Genomic DNA, 20,546 nt, shown 5'->3' on the forward strand with positions numbered 1-20,546 from the left:
GCAGAGGTCATAGTTCAAGCCCAGGTCCCTGAGCTTGGCTATGAGTTTGGAGGGGACTATGTTACCTCTGTGATGTAGTCATGGATGTTACTCCAGAAATCTACGATTTTCGGACATGACCAAAGTGCATGGACTAGGTGCCCCTCCTCTGTCTGGCATTTCCAGCAGTCTGGGTTCTCTTTCAGGCCCAGTCTATACATTCTAGAGGGGGTCCAATAAATGCGGTGGAAGATCTTGAATTGTATTATCCTTGTTCTAATATCCCTGGACACCTGTTTGGGGATCCCGAGATTCTATCCCAGTCCTCCTCCTCAAATGTGACCCCTAAGTCCTTTTCCCAGACTATTCTGAGAGCAGAGGAGATCCCCCTGCCCTCCCTGTCGATAAACATGGAATAATAAACAGAGGCTTCATGTCCCAACCCAGAAATAGCCAACATATTTTTAACACTTTAAGGACCGGCCACGTATATATACGTGTTTCGGTGCCAATGCGTTGTGGACCAGAGCCACGTATATAGCCGTGGCAAGTTGTTATAACGCTATTAACGTCCGCGATCGAGATGCATGACCTACCCACATATTTGATTTTCGAAACATGCAATACCGGCCAGATCCGCTTAGGGGCGCCATCGCTCCACTGCAGTATCATTGAGGGCGATTGTAAAAAAATAATCTTTTACAGTCTGTGGGCGGATCATATGAGCCTCGATTCCAAACGAAGACCCTCCATCTTTGATCCCGTTACCGAACGCATATTTCAGCCTGGAATAATGGGATTTATGATTAGCCAATGGACATATCGATCTACCAGAATCCGATGACTAATGAAGAAATGCTGCCGGTGATCACATGGCCTGACGGTAGGATACTATTCCCCCAAATTACAGCTGGATTGGACATTGTTTTAAAACGTGATCGATCACTGACATTGTCTACCTGAACGCACACTGTATTGCTAATCAATAATACTAATCGGCGTTCCCCGCCGCCCCCATTTCATCCATAGATGTTCTGTAATAGTCCGGATGCTACGCAGTTTGTTTTATTTCATTCGTGATGAATATATAATGATATATGATATAACGGCGCCAACGTTTAGCCTATTATCTAGCTTCCTGGAAAAAAGACGAGACGAAAAGCGCGATAAACCTTATATTCACGACGCTATAAAATGACAACCAACCGATGGATTTTTATTTTCTTTAAGCCATTATGAAGGCACGGTTTATGCACTCAAGTGACAATGAGAATGGACAGATAGCAATACTATAAATTATATATATAGCTCTTAGAAAGTACATCGGTTTGTAAACAAACCTCTGTCCTCTGAGGCATAAATCGCCGCAAGACTGTGGTCGCCAAAGTGTTAAGCAGATCTGTACCCTGGGGGAGGGTCTGTGGAGAGCCAAATGTGCTTATGAGACGATGCCTCAATTGTAAATATCTCCAAAATTGATTGTTGGCCAGATGATATTGTTGGATCAGTTTTTCAAATGATTTTAATGCATCGTCTTCATAGAGGTCCCCCAGGGTGAGGATGCCTTTGTCTATCCATTCCTTCCACATAAAGGGGGATCTGCTTATACACAGTTTGGGGTTGGCCCATATACCTGCTGACAGGCTCAAATTTGTATTGATATGGAAGATGCGGGACACCGGGGGGTCTGTAAGTGAGAGATAATAGGGTGAGTTCGGGCAGTTGGTGGTAATTTAGCTGTGATATACGACAGTGGGGGCAGCAGTGTATATACCGACTGCTCCATTATGTACCATGGAGGCACTCTCTCAGGGGGCAGGGCCCACTGTGTCATATGCCTGAAACTGTAAGCGTAATGATATAGTGATAATTTGGGGAGACCCAGGCCACCTCTGTCCACAGGCTGTTGTAGTTTACCAATACGCATCCTGGGTCTTTTACCGTTCCACAGGAATGTGTTGCATATTCTGTCAAATTGTTTAAAATACTTGCTAGGTATTGCTATCGGCAGTGACTGGAGGAGGTAGTTTACTCTGGGAATGCAGTTCATCTTAAGAACATTGACCTTGCCCCATGGTGACAAGAAAAGGGGAGCCCATCTCTCCACATCCGCTGAAATTTTGCCTAGCAGTGGGTCAAAGTTGACCCTAACAATGTCCTTTACTTGCCTGGGGAAAAGGATCCCTAGATACCGAATACCCTTTTCAGGCCACTGAAAGGAGCCATCTTTAAATAATGATTTGGGGCAGTAGGATGTTAGGGGAAGAGCCTCCGACTTCGACCAATTAACCTTATAACCTGAAAATCTTGAGAATGTATCTATTGTCTTGAGTAGTGCGGGTACAGCATTGCCTGGGTCTGTAACAAAAAGCTAAATATCATCTGCGTAAAGCATATGTTTTTGGGCCGTGCCCCCCACTGTAACTCCAGGGAAACTTGGGTCCTTACGTATAGCTGCTGCCAAGGGTTCAAGCGCTAAACAGAAAAGCAAAGGAGAAAGGGGCGAACCTTGGCGTGTCCCGCGGCCTAGCTTGAAATATGAGGAGATTATCCCATTTGTTTGCACCGCTGCCTCCGGTTGGTTATACAACAGCTTCACCCATTTTATAAAGGTCCGACCGAATCCAAACGCCTCCAGGGTTGAAAATAAGTAATCCCATTCTACGCTATCAAACACCTTTTCAGCGTCCAGTGAGATGGCGGCAGTTGGTTCATTATCGTTACTGACTGCCCACATTATATTGATAAGGCGTCTGACATTATCAGCCAAATTTCTTTTGCGAATAAACCCAACTTGGTCAGGATGCACCAGGAAGGATATTACTCCATCCAGACGGTTTGCAAGTATTTTGGAAAGCACTTTTACATCCTGGGAAATCAGGGAAATTGGACGATAGTTCTTGCACTCGGAGGGTTCCTTATCTTTTTTCAATATTAGAGATATTAAGGCCTGTGATAGGGTGGGGGGTAAATGGCCTCTATCCAGAGCTTCAGTATACATACTCTGCAGTAGATGTGTCAACTGCATTTGAGAAGCATTTAAAGAACTCAGCTGTAAGACCATCAGGCCCTGGCGCTTTACCGGACATCAATTTCCTGCTATTTCATCCTCTGTTATTGGGGCGTCTAGATACTCACGTTGACCCGCGTCTAATGTGGGGAGTTCCAGCCCGCTAAAAAATAAAGGAATTTCCTGCTGTGTCGCCTTGGAAGAGGAAGTGTAAAGACCCATGTAGAATTCTTTAAAAGCATCGTTAATATCACTAGCCTTAGTTACGACGGCTCCCCCCTGTACCTGGATAGCCGAAATAGTGGATGATGACTCCTTGTGTTTAATATACCTGGCCAGCAGCTTCCCGGCTTTGTCCCCCGATTCAAAGTAATTCTGCCTGGCCCTAAACAATCCAAACTCGACCTTCTGCGAAAGGATACAATTATACTCATACTTTAATTGAGTTACAAGCCTTAGGTTATTTGGTGATATTTTTTGTTTGAGCTGTCTCTCCGCTACCAGCAGCCTTATTTCTAAATCACCCATTTTTTTGGCGTTCTGCTTTTTCTTATATGATGCATATTGAATTACGTGACCCCTCACAAAAGCCTTCAGAGCTTCCCAAGCAATCCCCGCGGATGGCGCGGAAGGAACTTTTGTCTCTATATACATATCAATCAGATTTTTTTGCATAGATTTAAAGTCGATATCCTGCAGTAGAGACGAGTTAAATCTCCATCTAGAGGACCTCTTTGCCCGGTCAATGGGGAGCAGCTCAAGGGTCACCCTTGCATGATCTGACACTATAATGTTGCCAATTGAACAGGCCAATGTAGATGGGAGCAGGTCTTTAAAGATAAAAAAAATAATCAAGCCTTGAGAATACACTGCGAACCGAATAAAAAAAGGTATAGTCCCTCCCCTTAGGATTTAGCATACGCCAAGCATCCACAAGCCCCAGGGCAGAACACATTCCTCCCACTGTGGAAATTGATCTGGGGGGTCTAGCAGTGGTTGGTGTACTCCTATCCAGAACAGCATCCATAGCGATATTCATGTCTCCAGCCCATATGATTGGATAGTCACCCATGTCATTTAATTTACATTCCAGGTCAGTAATAAACATTGGGACATCCCCATTAGGAGCATATGTATTGGCTATAATAAATACTTTCCCCTGAATCTCAGCCAAAATAATAACAATCCTCCCTTCTTCATCTTTGAGCTCTCTCAGACATTTAAATTGCAGCTGTTTGTTCACTAGTATAATGACTCCCCTACTTTGACTGGTACCGGCACTGCAGAACACGTGACCCACCCATCCCTTACATAAACGCTTTGATTCTTCCAATGACAAATGGCATTCCTGAAAAAACATTATATCATTTACATTTTACATTTATATCATACCTGGAGGATTTCAATTTGTAAAGTACCTTGTTCCTCTTGATGACATTACCCAGACCATTTACATTCCATGTGGCGAGGCACAGTTTATTATTATTCTGAGCAGACATGGACATGCAGAATAGTAATAATGACCGGTGATATCCTTGACAACTAAGTGAAGTATTTTTAACCATGTCGACAAACATGGGGCAGTTGACAATAAGAAACACCCTGACACATTGCAAACAAAACATAGCGTGATGGAAAAAAGACACACAAAAAACAACTAAAACAAAAACGCAGATAGATACGATTCTGGTCCATGACCAGTCGGTAGAGTGGTTCGCTCTGAGCGCCGCCCACTCACGGCATTGTTTTGGCAAAAGTTTGAGCATGTTTGTCATAAAGTGACATCATTCATTCTGAATGAATTAGAGAGAGTCCAGCTCGTTAACGGTAAAGGAACGCTAAAGGAATGTTTAAAGGACAGCCGGTAGGCCAGTAAAAGGAAAGGATAAAAGAAATAAAATAAAATAAAAGTATCTACCCCCATACCACAAATGTCATACGTGGGGGAGAAATAGCAAATAACAAAGTGACTGCGTTATTCAATAGTCTTGTAGGCTAGTCCTCAGCTAGCTCACAGCCGCTACCCCTTACTGGCTAGGATGATTCCCTTTCGTACAGCTGCACTCAGCTGGACCTTGAACAGGTAGCAGCCATCCGACAAGCTAGTGAGCTAGCCAGCTAGCTAGCTCAGTGAACTTCGGATGAAATCCATGGCCTTCTTCGGGTTGTCAAAGCGCCTGGATCCCTCGCCAGTGTCGATTCTGAGCGTGGCAGGGCGCTGCAAAGCAAATTTGACCTGACGTTCGTGTAGGGCTTTCTTGCAGTCTTTGAAGGCATCCCTCTTAGCCTGTGTGCCCCTGGAATAGTCAGGGAAAATCATGACTCGTTTTCCATTCCATCGCAGCTCCCCCTTCTCCTGCGAGGCGCTTAAGATCTTGTCTCTATCTCCAGAGCGAAGAAATCTTGCGATCAACGTACATGTCAAAATACTTCCCAAAAGTCAGTGAATACCACGACCACAACACCAGAGGAAGCTCAACAAATCATGTTAAACCCAGATTCGGCTCAAACAAGGGACTAAACACGTTTAGCAATTATGCCACATCAATTTGGAACGCCCTACCCAAAGCTGTAAAGGAATGTGAATCCCTACCCACATTCAAAACCGCTCTTAAAGAGCACCTACGGGAGGCTGCAATTCGAAACTGGCCACCGTAAATGTCCAAACCCCCCCACCCCCTCCTAATAGACAGTCTCCTCCCCACCGCATGTATATATTCTCTCCCCGCCGTTTGTATATTTCTCTCCCACCCACCCACCCCCTCCAAATGTACAGTCTCCTCCCCACGTATGTATATATTCTCTCCCCACCGTATGTATATTTCTCTCCCACCCACCCACCCCCTCCTAATGTACAGTCCCCTCCCCATCATATGTATATACTCTGCCAGGATCTATGGGTAACAGTACTGTATATTTGAATATCGTATATGTCACAAATGTAACAGTACTAAATACCTGTATGTCATGTATGTCCCTATGCCATAAATGTTATGTATGTTGTGGATGTCATAAATGTCACTATGAATTGAAAATGGGGGACCCTGATGTAAACAAGACAAAAGTCTTTCTCTGGTCTGCATCCCCTTAACAATTGTGTGTATTGAGCCGTACTGTATTGTACCCATTCTGCAATCTGTTAAATAAAGTTTTCATTCATTCATTCATTCATTCAACGTGCGGCTTCTGTTTCGGTCCTCCGGACAGAGCGGGGAGTGAGTCTGTGAGCACGCTCGATGTACCACCCCTTAGCGGGGGTAGTGATGCCCAGCAGCTCCGGTATGAGATTCTCGAGGAAGGTAGTTGCATCCCCCGTCTCGCTGCCCTCCGGTATCCCGACGAAGCGTAGGTTATTGCGTCTGCTTCTGTCCTCCATGTCGTCAATTTTCTCCCGGATAGCCTCCATCTCAGCTCTGGTAGCGGGTGGGTCAGCCTGTAGCTGTTTGTCGGCGTCCTCCAGAAAGCCCAGTCTCCCCTCCCTTTTGGTCCACGTTGGCACCCCCTGAGCGTAAACCTTCCTTTTTAGTGATACTCTGAGGTGGATTTTTCTGTTTGCTCGCCATTTTCAAACTCCCAAAATAATCGCCCCTCTATGACGACTTTGTTGTGTCCATTTGCCGACTCCGGATACTATTTTCGGATATAAATATAGATGCCACTGCGAGCAGCTCTCTCTCAAGCGGCCATCTTCTTCACCGCATCACGTGACCAAGACTGGAGGACGTCGACTGGGGCATGCTCCGGTCGAGCTCCAGTGACGTCAGTGAATATGTGGATGTTGTAGTCAGTTTCATAACAAGGTTAGCTGACAACATTGTCCCCACAAAGAAGGTGCAGGTTTTCCTAGCCCCTTTCGCGACTGTGATGCACGCCAACAAGGTTTGGCCGAGTGAATCCACAGTCCCTTGCTCCTAAATGGGAAACCAACCTAGATTTACCCTGAAGAACTGGCGTTGCTAATAAACATTTAAAATAATTTTTATAAACTCGTCAACATTGCTCAAAACGGCTTTAGCTGGGTGGTCAGGTGGCGTAACGGAGATTGCGTTCGTCACCAAACCCCGGAGCGGCTAGATTCGCCTGTTCGAATCCAGCTCACAGCTCCGGGGTTGTCACCAGCTTGGCTGGCCGTTCACACTAATACAATTGGCAGTATTAGAGGGTGGGAGAAGCTGGCGGGGTGGGTCCGGGTCGTTGTAAACAGCGACTCCTACAGTTCGGTCGGGGCGCCTGCTAAGCGCGGATAGGACTTGAGTGGGATAGTGTGATCCTTCCACACGCTACGCCCTCTCAATGAGAATCCGCGCTGCCAGGTGAAAAAGAAGCGGTTGATTGGCTGGATGTGTGTCGGAGGAAGCACGTGATAGCCTCCACTCTCCCAGACAGACTGTGGGGGGTAAGTGCGCAGCGACCAGGAAGGGGATTGGGAATTGGCATAACTACTAACATTGGGATGGGAGAAAATCGGAGGAAAATGGAGGGGGAAAAAGATTAAAAAAAAAAAAAAAAAAAAAAAAAACGGCTTTAGCTGCCTGATGCGCCTGCGCTGTGATCACAGCACAGGGGCATCAGGCACCCAATGCCGGAAATAAAGCTGTGTTGACCAGTTTATAAAAACTATTTAAAATGTTTATTAGCAACGCCAAGCTTTCAAACCCTAACGTTTGTCTGTTCGAAACCCTCGTGCAACTGTGAGTACCTTTGAAATTTCTCTGATACTTGTATAACGAACAGTTTGGGTAGGACCAGTTCTTCAGGGTAAATCTAGGTTGGTTTCCCATTTAGGAGCAAGGGACTGTGGATTCACTCGGCCAAACCTTGTTGGCATGCAGTGCGTCTTGTAGCGTGGCCTCTGAGCTCTTGGACCACTGCTTCACCTCTCGCGACACAACAGCCTCACAGGCTCTCTGTTTGTAGCCAGGCAAAAGAAAGATGGCGTTGTGGTCAGATTTACCTAGCAGAGGTGTTGGTACTGCCTTATAGCCCTGTTTGATCCAACGTATTCTCCCCCCTAGTGGTGCATGTGATGTGTTGGTAAAAGTTTAGCATAACTTTTTTTAAATTAGCCTTATTGAAATCGCCGGCTACAATCTGGGTGTTTGTTTTGGTGCCGGTTCAAATAGTCCTGTAGGTCTGCCAGAGCTTTGGCGGTATCTGCTTGCGGTGGGATGTATACTGCTGTTGTTATTATGGCTGTGAATTCCCGGGGGAGATAAAACGGGCGACAAAGGATGGATAAATGTTCAAGGTCCAGCGAACAGGAGTGGGAAATAATCTTCACCTCCTTGGGGCTGCACCAGCCGTTGTTCGTCAAGAAGCAGACCCCTCCACCTATGGACTTTCCCGACTCTTCTGTTCGGTCAGCGCGGAAGACAGAGAAGGAATCAGATGGGATGATGTTATGATCCGGTGTTGATGGCTTCAACCATGTCTCCGTAAAGCATAGGATGTTGCAGTCCCTCACGTCCCGTTGGAATCTAATCCTTGCTCTGAGATCATCCATCTTATTCTCCAGCGAACGTACATTCGCCAACAGAATCGATGGGATTGCGGGCCGGTAAGCAGAACTCTTTAGCCTGATTCTGATTCCACTTCTCCGTCCTCTGTGCTTCCGTTTGATCGCGCCGCCTTTTCCATTGTCCCCGTCTTTGTCCTTGTCTCGTCTTATTTCCGATGGCCAATCTTGGCAAAAAGTGTCGTTAAACTCCTCTTTCAGTCCGGAATTTAAGTGGTCGTATGACGTCCATGCCAGCGTGGTTTATAAAAAAAAGTATTAAAAATAAACATAATAACTAGAAGTGCGCACAATCTCTGCGGAGCAAAACCAATGGCAAATGACCTCGGTCGCGCCATCGTATTCACCACCTATGAAGCAGGGGTTTCATTACTCACCAAGACAGCTTTGTTGATCGACGGCGAAAGAAAAGAGAAGATGAAGATGAGGAATCAGACCACCACTCCTCCAGCTCAGTGGTTAGACTGGTGTGTAGTGCTCAATCACTCTGTTACCCAGGGACTGGTTAGACTGGTGTGTAGTGCTCAATCACACTGTTACCCAGTTCACTGCCACTGCCGTCAGCTGGATACTTGGTGTGGTACATGGATACAGGCTCGGCGTGGTGCAGAAGATCTACGATTCCTAGAAGAGCAGCGGTTACTTACAGTATCGGCCCTCGTAGTCAGCACAGGCAGTCCCCACTCTGTATGAACCCTCAGCCTCGGGCTCAGTGCCTCTAATCATTGGAGAGGGTTTTCCATTGATACCTTCTCCAGCAAACAGCAGGAGCTCTCAATGTCATGTGCGGTCACACCGACTACGAGAGCCATCTGCCTTGAGTGCTTCCCTTGGCAGCTCAGAATGCAACAGGTCTGTGTCCTGGGTGTTTTTAGGGGGTTTGGGGCTGCTACTCCGCTAGCATGGAAGTATTTTTCCCTTGCCATCTTTCTTAGAGTGATGACAGAGAAAGACAGTGTTCAGTTGATCTCTCACTACCACAGTGGCTAACCACGCTACTCTGTCACAGCAGTGTTCTCGCTGTAAGATGCTGCAGCTGTCTTTCAGCGTCACCGAACTGGCTTGGAGAGTAAGACGACACGTGTCTCCACCTAGCTATTCTAGTGAATCACCTCACCAGACTGGGTTCGGGTTGCAGCCAAGCCAGCAGGCAGATCATTCGGCAGATCATTTGACTCATGTCAGGCTTACAGAACCCAGACAGGAGAGAGAGATGTCCTGGTCAGTGTAGAGGACATGTACTATAGTTGTCTCTACATCAGTGTCTCTAGGTGTTGAAGTCAGTATGGAGGACATGTACTAGAGTTATCTCTACATCAGTGTCTCTAGGTGTTGGTCAGTATGGAGGACATGTACTAGAGTTATCTCTACATCAGTGTCTCTAGGTGTTGAGGTCAGTATGGAGGACATGTACTAGAGTTATCTCTACATATAACCCCTATAGCCGTTACAGAGGCTGGGAAAAAGGAAAGGGTAAAGTATATGTTCCTGTTCTCAGTCAGCGTGTGGCTGATTCAGCTCAGGACGTTGTCAGACATTGCTTCACCTTTTTCAGTTCTGGGAAGTGAACAGGAGAGAAGAGTCTCATGGTTTGGTCTCTCTTGGCCACATGCAGGATAGACCACTGCACTTCCGTGTTACATTGGCCTCGTGGAGGAGAGAGCGGGGGGAGAAAATGAATGAATGTGGATGAGAGCTTTGACATTAAGTGGTTGTAGCTACGGCTGTGGGGTTGCTGGAGACATGATCCAATAGACTTTTATACGCCTGAGTCTCCTGAACACGGAGCGACCAATCCCAATTCTCGGCCGAGCTATAGTCACTTCCCCGCACCTACTCCCGAACGACACACGCGCAGATTGATAAACCTAATGTAAATCTCTGGACAATCCAGAGAGACTCGGTGGGCAATCTGCGCATGCGGAGTTCGGGAGTAGATGCGGAAAAGTGACTATACAGTAGTTCGTCCGAGAAAGTGCAAATCGACTTGGGATTGGTCTCTCCGTGTTCAGGAGACTCAGGCGTATAAAAGTATATTGGATCATGTCTCCAGCACCCCCACAGCCGTAGCTACAACCACTTATGTCAAGGCTCTCATCCACATTCATTAATTTTCTCCCCCCGCTCTCTCTCCCATGATTTCAGAATACCGGAAGTGTTGCGGTGGTCTATGGGAAGTTATTGTACAGTCAGCTGTTGTCCCATGTGACCTTCTGCTTGTGAAGGAGGCTACGTGAGTTGAGTTCGGCGGGAGGCCAGGCTTCGCTTCGATATCACCCACGGTGCAGGTTTAGAAGCGAACCGCCCCACTAACACACTCTCTACCTGTCTTGAAGCCCTGGAACATTTGGAACAAGAGATTCCAGGAAAGCTGTACTCCGTGGGGGAACTGACCGATGAGGAGGGGAAGGGAGTGATGGTGGAGGCCCCCTCTTCCTCCCAACTAAGGACCGGGGTGGCCCGTGACTGGCCTGACGCCAGAGCAATATGGTTAGTCTTATTGCCTATTTCTTTCCCCCGTGGATTCCTTTTTAAATTTAAAGGTGTTGTAAGTGGTGTCTTCTTTGTTAAAATAAGTGGTCTACGTGTTAAGATAATAGCTCTACATTCTGACAGCCATCACTGATATAGAGTGTTTGGTCAGTAACATGGGTATCCCAGTCCCTCTGCTCTGCAGTAAACAGAGAATTGCCGTTGGTCAGTGTGTGACTGCATTTTTTGGAATAGTACTGCTGTTGCTAAAGTACATAAATGCAAGGCACGGTCCTGGACAAAGTGCAAACCGTGTGAGGTGCCAGCTTAAAGAGGCAGTTAAACAAATATTTTGAAATATATAATTTCCCTCTTATCCGCAGTGCTATCTATCCATCCAGATAGTTTGGTTTTGGGTTTTATTGGCAGAGTCTTTGAGGTATCTGACATCACTCCGATACAATGGAGCTGGAAAACTCAACAGCATAAATCATGACTTGGTTACTCAAGATAATGCAGACCTTGTTGTGAGCAGTTATGTAGGAACAATTTTCTATCAAAGTACACCTGGCGGCATAATAATGTATGCAAGTGTAACACATGTAGTAGTAGTAGTAGTAGTAGTAGTAGTAGTAGTAGTAGTAGTAGTAGTAGTAGTAGTAATAATAGTAATAGTAATAGTAATAGTAATAATAATAATAATAATAATAATAATAATAATAATAATAATAATAATAATAATAATAATAATAATAATAATAATAGTAGTGTAGTAGTAGTAGTAATAGTAGTAGGAACTAAATGCAGGACACAGGCAGGGGCAGATGGTGAATTAAGGACCAACATTAGGGATGTAACACAGAACAGACAGGCAGGTGAGTAGGAACAGACAGACGGAAAGATAACAGGTGAGTAGGAACAGACAGACAGACATACAGACAGGGAGATAACAGGTGAGTAGGAACAGACAGACAGGGAGATAACAGGTGAGTAGGAACAGACAGACAGGGAGATAACAGGTGAGTAGGAACAGACAGACAGGAAGCTAACAGGTGAGTAGGAACAGACAGGCAGGGAGATAACAGGTGAGTAGGAACAGACAGACAGGGAGATAACAGGTGAGTAGGAACAGACAGGCAGGGAGATAACAGGTGAGTAGGAACAGACAGGCAGGGAGATAACAGGTGAGTAGGAACAGACAGACAGGGAGATAACATGTCGAGAGGTACAAAACATAATACAAAAACAATATAGAAACAGAAAAGAAAAAAACAATTCAAATAAAAAAACAACTACAGACTGAGGAGAAATGGTTGGCCATTATAGATTTAAACTGACCAACGACTGAGTTTTAAGGTGTCTTTATTGTCTATATTAATATATTATAGAGGGATTCTCCTTTTAAATCCTAGTTGGACCATTAGCACAAGTCAAGGTTTCTTCATGGTCTTCTTTATTCCTCTAATTAAAATGTTATTGTCAAGAGTGAAATGTCTCTTTTATGATGTCTTTATTGCAGGGTTAGCAAAGACGGTAGCCTGGTGGTCTGGATAAACCTGGAGGACCACCTCAAGCTGGTGTCCACACGAGAAGATGGCAACATCGCAGAGGCATTTAAATGCATCTGTATCAATGTCCTCAAGGTCAGTACAGCAGTCTATTCAGTTTAGGTTATACTACAGGAAACTACAGCTGAGTGTTTAGTCTTATGGTCTTGACAGACTGATTCACTATCAAAGACAACAACAGGCTTGCAGTTTTAACTTGACAGACTGATTCACTATCAAAGACAACAACAGGCTTGCAGTTTTAACTCGACAGACTGATTCATTATCAAAGACAACACAACAACAGGCTTGCCATTTTAACTTGACAGACTGATTCACTATCAAAGACAACAACAGGCTTGCCGTTTTAACTTGACAGACTGATTCACTATCAAAGACAACAACAGGCTTGCAGTTTTAACTTGAAAGACTGATTCACTATAAAAGATAACAGGCTTGTAGTCTTAACTCATTGAGCGCCACGCTCTTTCCCCATCCTTACTCAATGGCGCCAGCGTTATTGACCATTTTAGCCATGTTTGCGGACCCATCGTGTGTTCTGTATTATAGCTATGGAGACAATAGTATGGCTCATTTGACAGGCATTGTTCATAGTCCATTACTGAACAATTAGTTCATTTCTAGACACTGTAGTTTGTTACACGCTACACGCTAAACATCGCCCCTTTCCAAAATAATCCAGTATTTTTCCATAGATTGCGAGATACGACACGTTATATGCAATAAGCGCAAATCGTTCTGGTTGATCGCCTGAAACCCCAAATACTCCCAAATCAAAGATATATACCATGTACATATGTGCCTTCACAAAATCATCAAGCGGGGGGGGGGGGGGGGGGGGGGGGGTCGTTTCAACTAGAAACTGTGATCGTGTTTGTCGAGCATGTTTTTAGATTAGATTAGATTCACTTATTGTCATTACACAGTACAAGACAGTGCAACGAGATTGTGTACGTCTAACCAGTATGTGACAATCAACAGTCAGTTGCAATATAAAACACATATAAATAATAAGGAGAAAAGGAATATACGTTCATGTCACAGGTACACGGCAGTTACTCTAGACTGGACATGTTTTTGATTTCAGGAACAGACCTATACAGAGCTAATACATGCAACATAGAACCAATTACTATCTCAGACCATGCCCCTGTCACCTTGAAAATAAAGATAGGACCAAGTAAACAGTTTAAATACTGGCGAATGAATGTCTCACTATTAAATAATGAAGCAATACAAAAGGAAATAGGTAACGGCTGGGAGGAATATCTCGCCTTCAATGACAATGAAACTGTCTCCCCTTCTGTTCTTTGGGAGGGGGCTAAAGCAGTGATGAGGGGCAATATTATTGCTATTTCCTCAAGGTTAAAAAAACAAAGACTAGCCCAACAAAATGAATTGGAGAAGGAAATTAAGAGACAAGAGATAGAACATCAACAATCCAAAAATGTGGAAACTCTGGGCTTACTCAAAGAAAATAGAAAGAAATTGGATGATCTGCTAACATACAAGGCGGAGGGAGCACTGAGATTTGTAAATAGGACATACTACGAAATGGGAAACAGAGCAAGCCGTCTGTTAGCATTTCAGATAAGTAAAATACAATCCAATAGAGTAGTACACAAGATAAAATGCCCAATCAGAGACCAGATGCTAACCCAACCTAAAGATATCACAGAGGAGTTTGCTAAATACTATGAGAAGCTATATAAAAAGGAAGATGAACCAGACAAGGAAGAGAAGATCGAATCCTTTTTTAGCTCAATCAACCTGCCTAGATTAACAGTAGAAGAAGCAGATATGATGACATTTCCAATTAGAGAAGAAGAAATAAGAGAGAGTATACTCAAACTTAAAAATAACAAATCCCCAGGAGTAGATGGCTTCCCAGGAGAGTACTATAAGATATTTGTAAATGAGCTAACCCCAGTGCTATGCAGGGTCTACAACTATGCTCTGGACAAAGGGGACCCACCAAGGTCATGGCTGGATGCAGTGATAAGTGTAATCCATAAAGACAACAAAGACCCAACCCAATTAAATGTATGTCATATCATCCAATCAGCCTTCTCTGTGTGGATTTAAATGGTACTGACCTCAATTATAGCAAATAGAATACAAAAACACATTAGTAAACTTATAAAACCAGACCAAACAGGTTTCATTAACAACAGGCAGGGAACTGATAATGTTAGAAGAGCCTTGAACCGACTTCCGGTTTGACCGCGGAAGAACATGGCTGCTTAACTCGCGAGCTCCCCGACAGCAAAATGATTTAGCCCCGGAAAACATTTGTTAACAACACCAGGGTATATATTTAATAGGGATGAAAGAAGGGGCTATCACGAGACGTAGGGCGAACATGATTACAACTGAAAAGGACGACGGAATGGCAGAGAATGACGACGTAACGGGAGGAAAAGATGGCGACGATGACTGTGAACAAGAGGCCACGCTGTTGAACATATACAAGGAGCTCAAAGACTTCAGAAAAGACAATGAGCGTCAATTTCGGGAAATAAAGAATGATATGAACAGAATGAACGAGAAAATGAAAATGTGCTTGATGCGGCGACGGTTTTAATAAAAAAACTGATACAGAGGCAGGCCGACATGGAGGCTAAACTGCTCGACCAAGAGGGCAGAACGAGGAGAGATAACCTGCGGGTGTATGGTATCCCGGAGGAGAAAGAGGGAAAGGACATGCATGGATTTCTAGACGGCACACCGGGCACTGGCCCCAAGGCCTAACAACCCACAGCTGAAGCCACGGTCAATCGTGGTTAAGTTTGGGAGTTACAAAATGAAGGAAGAGATAATACGCCGAACGTGGCAGAAGAAAAACGTCTCATGTGACAACGAACGCTTCTATGTCGACCATGACTTCCCCACTGAAATACTGAAGAAGCGAGGAGAATATGCCGAGGCCAAGAGAATAATGAAGGAGAAGAATCTCAAGTTCCAGACACCGTATCCAGCGAAGATGAGGGTATTCTACGAGGATGGCACCCGCCTGTACCAGAGCGCAGCGGAGGCGACGGCGGATATGGCAAAACGTGGATTCAAGATCACCGTGGTGAACCCGACTACCGACCCGGATCGAGAGGAGATACTGCGGCTGTCTACCTGGCAGACAGTGGGAAGAAAACGGGGACCGGGGGACGACATGCAGGCGACGGGGACTGAACGCCCCGCACAGCAGGGCAATGGACATCACGGATACCGGGAGAAACTACAGGGATTCAGACGGGGACAGTCGGAGGCGGACAATTAAGATAAAGTTCATGAAGCGCATGGATACAGATAAGTCACGGGGGCATCGTCATAGAATAAATAACATCACAAAATGCCAGTATGTATATGAAGGAAAAGAGAAAAAAAAAAAAAAAAAAGTGATTAAAAAAAAAAAAAAAAATGTGAAATGAGAATAGAGGGCAATGAATAGGAGAGTATGCTAAAAATGTGGGAGGGGAAATATCCCGGATGGATAAAGGAAAAGTATAACGAAATGAACCACAGGCCATTATGGCTATGTCATAGAAGTTACAATGTACCAATATATATCTAAGAGATATACAAATGTTAATTGTTGGAAACGTTACCGTTTTGACAAGTTCAGTTGGATTGATCGCACTGTATATAGATTACAGTGTGAGCCATACGTTACATCAGGGTATACAAAATAGTAGGGGCACAGTTTTGGGCAACCTGCCTTGTGCCATATGCACTCCTCTGTTAGTCGAGGGGGACCAAGGTGCACGGGTGAGTATCGATCTCACCCTCGGTACAATTGTTCTATCTGGGGTCCTATCGAACGTAGCTTGGGTAAATGTGGGGGGGGGAAATGTATTTATGTTTTTATATGTTCTTTTTTATTTCATTGTATGCTATACTATTGTATATATATCTTCACAGTCTCAGGAACTAGATATGGAAATGTGGGAGATGGCGCCCCAGACATAGAGGTACTACGTCCTGGATTGCACAGGGGAGATACATTACGAGGAATATGGGGCTGATTAAAATAATATCGTGGAATATAGACGGATGTCATCATCCCATTAAGAGAAAAAAGATACTGACGTTCTTGAAACAAAAAAAGACGGATATTGCACTAATTCAGGAATCGCACCTGGATGAGGAGGAGTCGGCCAAGCTTAAAAGGGATTGGGTGGGACAAATATTCTATAGTACGTTCTCTTCTAGGAAGAGGGGGGTGGCAATATTGGTGAGAAAAAACATAGACCTAAAGGTGCACAATCGTTTCTCACATGATGAGGGAAGATGGGTTATACTGGATGCTGATTTAGAGGGACAGAGGACTACCTTAGCTAATATATATGCGCCCAACGGGTCGTCCTCAGACTTTTTCCATGAAGTATGTGAGGTGATCAGGAAAATAGGGAATAGCAACGTAATCATAGGGGGGGACTTCAACCTGGTTGGAAACACCTTAATGGACAAATCGTATCAACCCAGGACCGCTGACAACGCAGGGAGACTGGCGGTTGGTGTTCTGATAGAGGAATTGGGTCTAGTGGATATTTGGAGGGTTATGAACCCACAAGAAAGAGACTACACGTTTTACTCTCACCCGCATTCCTCATACTCTAGAATAGATTATTTCCTGATCTCTAGCGCACTGGTAGAACAGGCAGCAGATACTGGGATAGGGAACATTGTAATATCTGACCATGCTCCGGTTGATTTAGTGATCACATCCATGGAGGAAGGGCAACGATCTCGGAGATGGCGATTCAATAACCTGATGTTAAATGATGAAGGATCGTGTGCGTACATTAGAACTATATTTAAGGAATTTTGGGAACCTAATGAAGGGTCAATAGATGATAGTGGCATAATGTGGGACACATGTAAAGCTTACATGAGAGGACGACTCATACAATACGGTGCAATACTAAAAAGGGCAGAGAAACAAAAAATGACAGCGTTAGATGAGGAAATTAAAATACTCTCGAAACAGCACAGTCAGAGACCAGACCCAGAAACGTGGAGAAACCTAAACAAATCCAAATACGAATTGAACAACATATATCAAAAGAAGGCTGAATATGTGTTATTTAGGACCAACCAAAGATATTATGAACAAGGGGAGAGAGCGGGTAAAATACTAGCGAATCGGGTTAAACAAATGCAAAATCAAAATATTATATCCTCAATTCGTAATAAAGATGACAAGATTATTACAGACAAAAAGGAAATTAATAATGTTTTCAGGTGCTTCTACCAGGACTTATATACCCCACAGAAGGCGGTGGATCAGGTAAAAATGGACGCGTTCTTCGACAAAATCAAATTACCGTCGTTATCGAAACAACAAGTAAAATCAATGGAGGGGGGGGTCTCGATAGAAGAAATACATGCGGCAATCAACAGCCTTAAATTGGGTAAAGCACCAGGAGACGACGGGTTTACTCCCGATTTCTACAAACAATTCAGTGATATAATCGCTCCGAGACTATTAAAAGTATATGAGGATTCATTGTTAAAGGGGGGATTGCCCACTAGCTTGAGATCGGCCACTATTACGTTACTACAGAAAAAGGGCAAAGACCCTCAATACTGTGGAAACTATAGGCCTACAGTATATCCCTGAGCAATTTGGAAGAAAAAGTATTGGCAAAGATACTTGCGAATAGAATAGAAGATGTACTACCAACTTTGGTGCATTCAGATCAAGTGGGCTTTGTGAAGGGGAGACACTCAGCTGATAATATCCGCAGACTCCTACACATAATGTGGAAGGTCAGGAATGATACAGAACCTACAGTGGCCTTCTCATTGGATGCCGAAAAGGCCTTTGATAAGGTGGAATTTGCATTCTTATTTCACACGCTAGAGCGCTTCGGGTTCGGACCATCGTTTACTGGGTGGGTAAAACTGTTATACACAAATCCGATGGCATCAGTATTGACCAACGGGATCGTATCCTCGCCCTTTAATCTAGGGCGGGGGACGAGGCAAGGTTCTCCGCTTTCTCCCCAAATGTTTGCGCTCTTCCTCGAACCACTTGCTATCGCACTAAGGACTAATCAGGACATCAAAGGGGTAATAGCGGGGCAGGTAGAACATAAATTATTTTTATATGCGGACGATATCTTATTGGTATCCAGCAATCCCCAAACAGCAGCTGGGGTCATTGGAACTATTATCAAGTCCTTCTCTGAAATATCTGGGTACACAATCAACTGGAGCAAGTCAGAAGCAATGCCTCTCTCTAAATGTTGTCCCCCTGCTATCAGGAGGGGGTGGCAATACAGATGGATGCCGTCAGGGTTGATATACCTAGGTGTTGTGAAGGATCAGATTAAACCGAATATATATATTTATTTATGGATATATATTTAATAGTATTTGTATATCGTTTGATATCCCTTGTATATTCCTTGTACATATACACTGAATATCCCTTTAGTCTACTAACAGCCCATAATAGTTTCATTCTCTCATTGGACAAGAACTTGGCGCCAGCAGCCAAGCCCCTTGGTTCAAGTTCAATCGTGCCGACGAACATGTCGTTACTAGCCCGGTTCCGCGTAGGAATACGTCTGGCGAAATACGAATGGTACTATTTGTTCACAGCGCATATATATATGGCGCAAGTAAAGTAGAACTTTCCTTTTAGTCCCTTAGCCCTTAGTTCTTTACCCTCCAACCTAGTGGCAAGACGTTAAGCCTCACCCACGATACACGTGTGGTGCAGTATGGTCAACTTGGCCTCAGAATGGCATTGAGACATCGTGTGGATTAATAGCTGAATTGTCATAGTTTGGCACTATACCGTCGAGTGGGACGTATTTCTATTAAGTTAATAATAGTCTATTATGTATGGTGCATCGTTCGGTTAGAGTTATACAGTGAGTAGTACCCCCATCGTTTCCTCGCGTTATCTAGAGTCTTAACCAGGCTGGGCAGACCACGTGTGGTGCTTTCATCCGAGGAGTTCTGGGCTAGGACGAGTGGACCTGCACATTGGATTACCTTACCCGGACGACGGCGAGCCCTACACGGCTTGGATTATCTACTTGCTTTGGGTGCTTTGATTTATGCCATGGATAACAGCCAACACTGGTGAGTGTTGGAACTACCCCCCGAGAGGAGTCCAGGTGAGATGGCGCTCTACCCCGAGTGAGGTCGCCTCACGTCTCTTCGTTGTGGACCGGCAGCTACCGTCTACAAGAGGGCCCAACTGTATTCATCTGTGGACCAAGGTTCTGTGGGCACCGTGTTCAGCACTCTGAATTCTCCCAAGAAATCGTTGGCCAGATGGGATATCGCCGGCGGCTCTCCTAACCCCCCCCCCTACTGACTTACAACCAGCAGGACCCCCCTTTAGTATATCCAGCTATAATCATTAAGTACCATCGCTATAGTTCCCTAAAGAACCAGGTTGTATACTTGCTTCCTGCGTAACCAGAGATTGGACATTCAATGTTGATTTGCCTACGAATACTCATTTGCCTTACAAGTGCATTCAAATCATAAATGTCATTAAGTGAACGTTGTATATACCCTTTGCTATATATTAAATATTCGACGGATACATTTGTGTGGACTTGGTTTCATGGTGGGAAAGTGTTCATCATATCTATATCATGTACTGTGTGGCCAGTAGTTAAAGTACATAAAGCGGTAGTGGTTTAATGATACCATACTTATCAATACAGTCAGGGAATTGTACCCCTCAGTTACAATTGGTCCTTCGAGCCGGAGGGTAACTAGTGTAATATTAATATAGTGTTATTAATATTGAAATGGCCTATGATGAACACTCCACGAAACGGTCCTCCTAACGTAGAACGGCCGCGGCGCAGACGACAGACACCTCAGTACTTAGAGGATTACGCTGTCAGTCAACTACCTAGCCTTCGACAAACGGTAAACGCGGTAAAAGTAGAAAGTAAAATTATGTCTGACCTTAACGACCAGGTTACCCCGACCACAGAGGCCCTAGTGGGTTCTAATGTAACTGACCAAGCTC

The 20,546-nt window shown here is 44.6% G+C and overlaps 1 protein-coding gene across 1 annotated transcript in view; it reads left to right on the forward strand.

The window, feature by feature from the left end:
• Positions 1–20,546, forward strand: part of LOC311231702 (creatine kinase, testis isozyme) — a gene marked incomplete at both ends in the record, with an annotated part of 150,908 nt that overhangs the window by 66,167 nt on the left and 64,195 nt on the right. Inside the window, 2 exons of the mRNA XM_084318330.1 lie at positions 10,841–10,994; positions 12,496–12,619. Coding sequence (XP_084174456.1) covers positions 10,841–10,994; positions 12,496–12,619 — 278 coding nt within the window. The remainder of the gene's footprint in view (positions 1–10,840; positions 10,995–12,495; positions 12,620–20,546) is intronic.

The sequence above is a fragment of the Notolepis coatsorum genome (genome assembly GCF_963971535.1).
Source record: "Notolepis coatsorum genome assembly, chromosome: 7".
Classification (NCBI taxonomy): Eukaryota; Metazoa; Chordata; class Actinopteri; order Aulopiformes; family Paralepididae; genus Notolepis; species Notolepis coatsorum.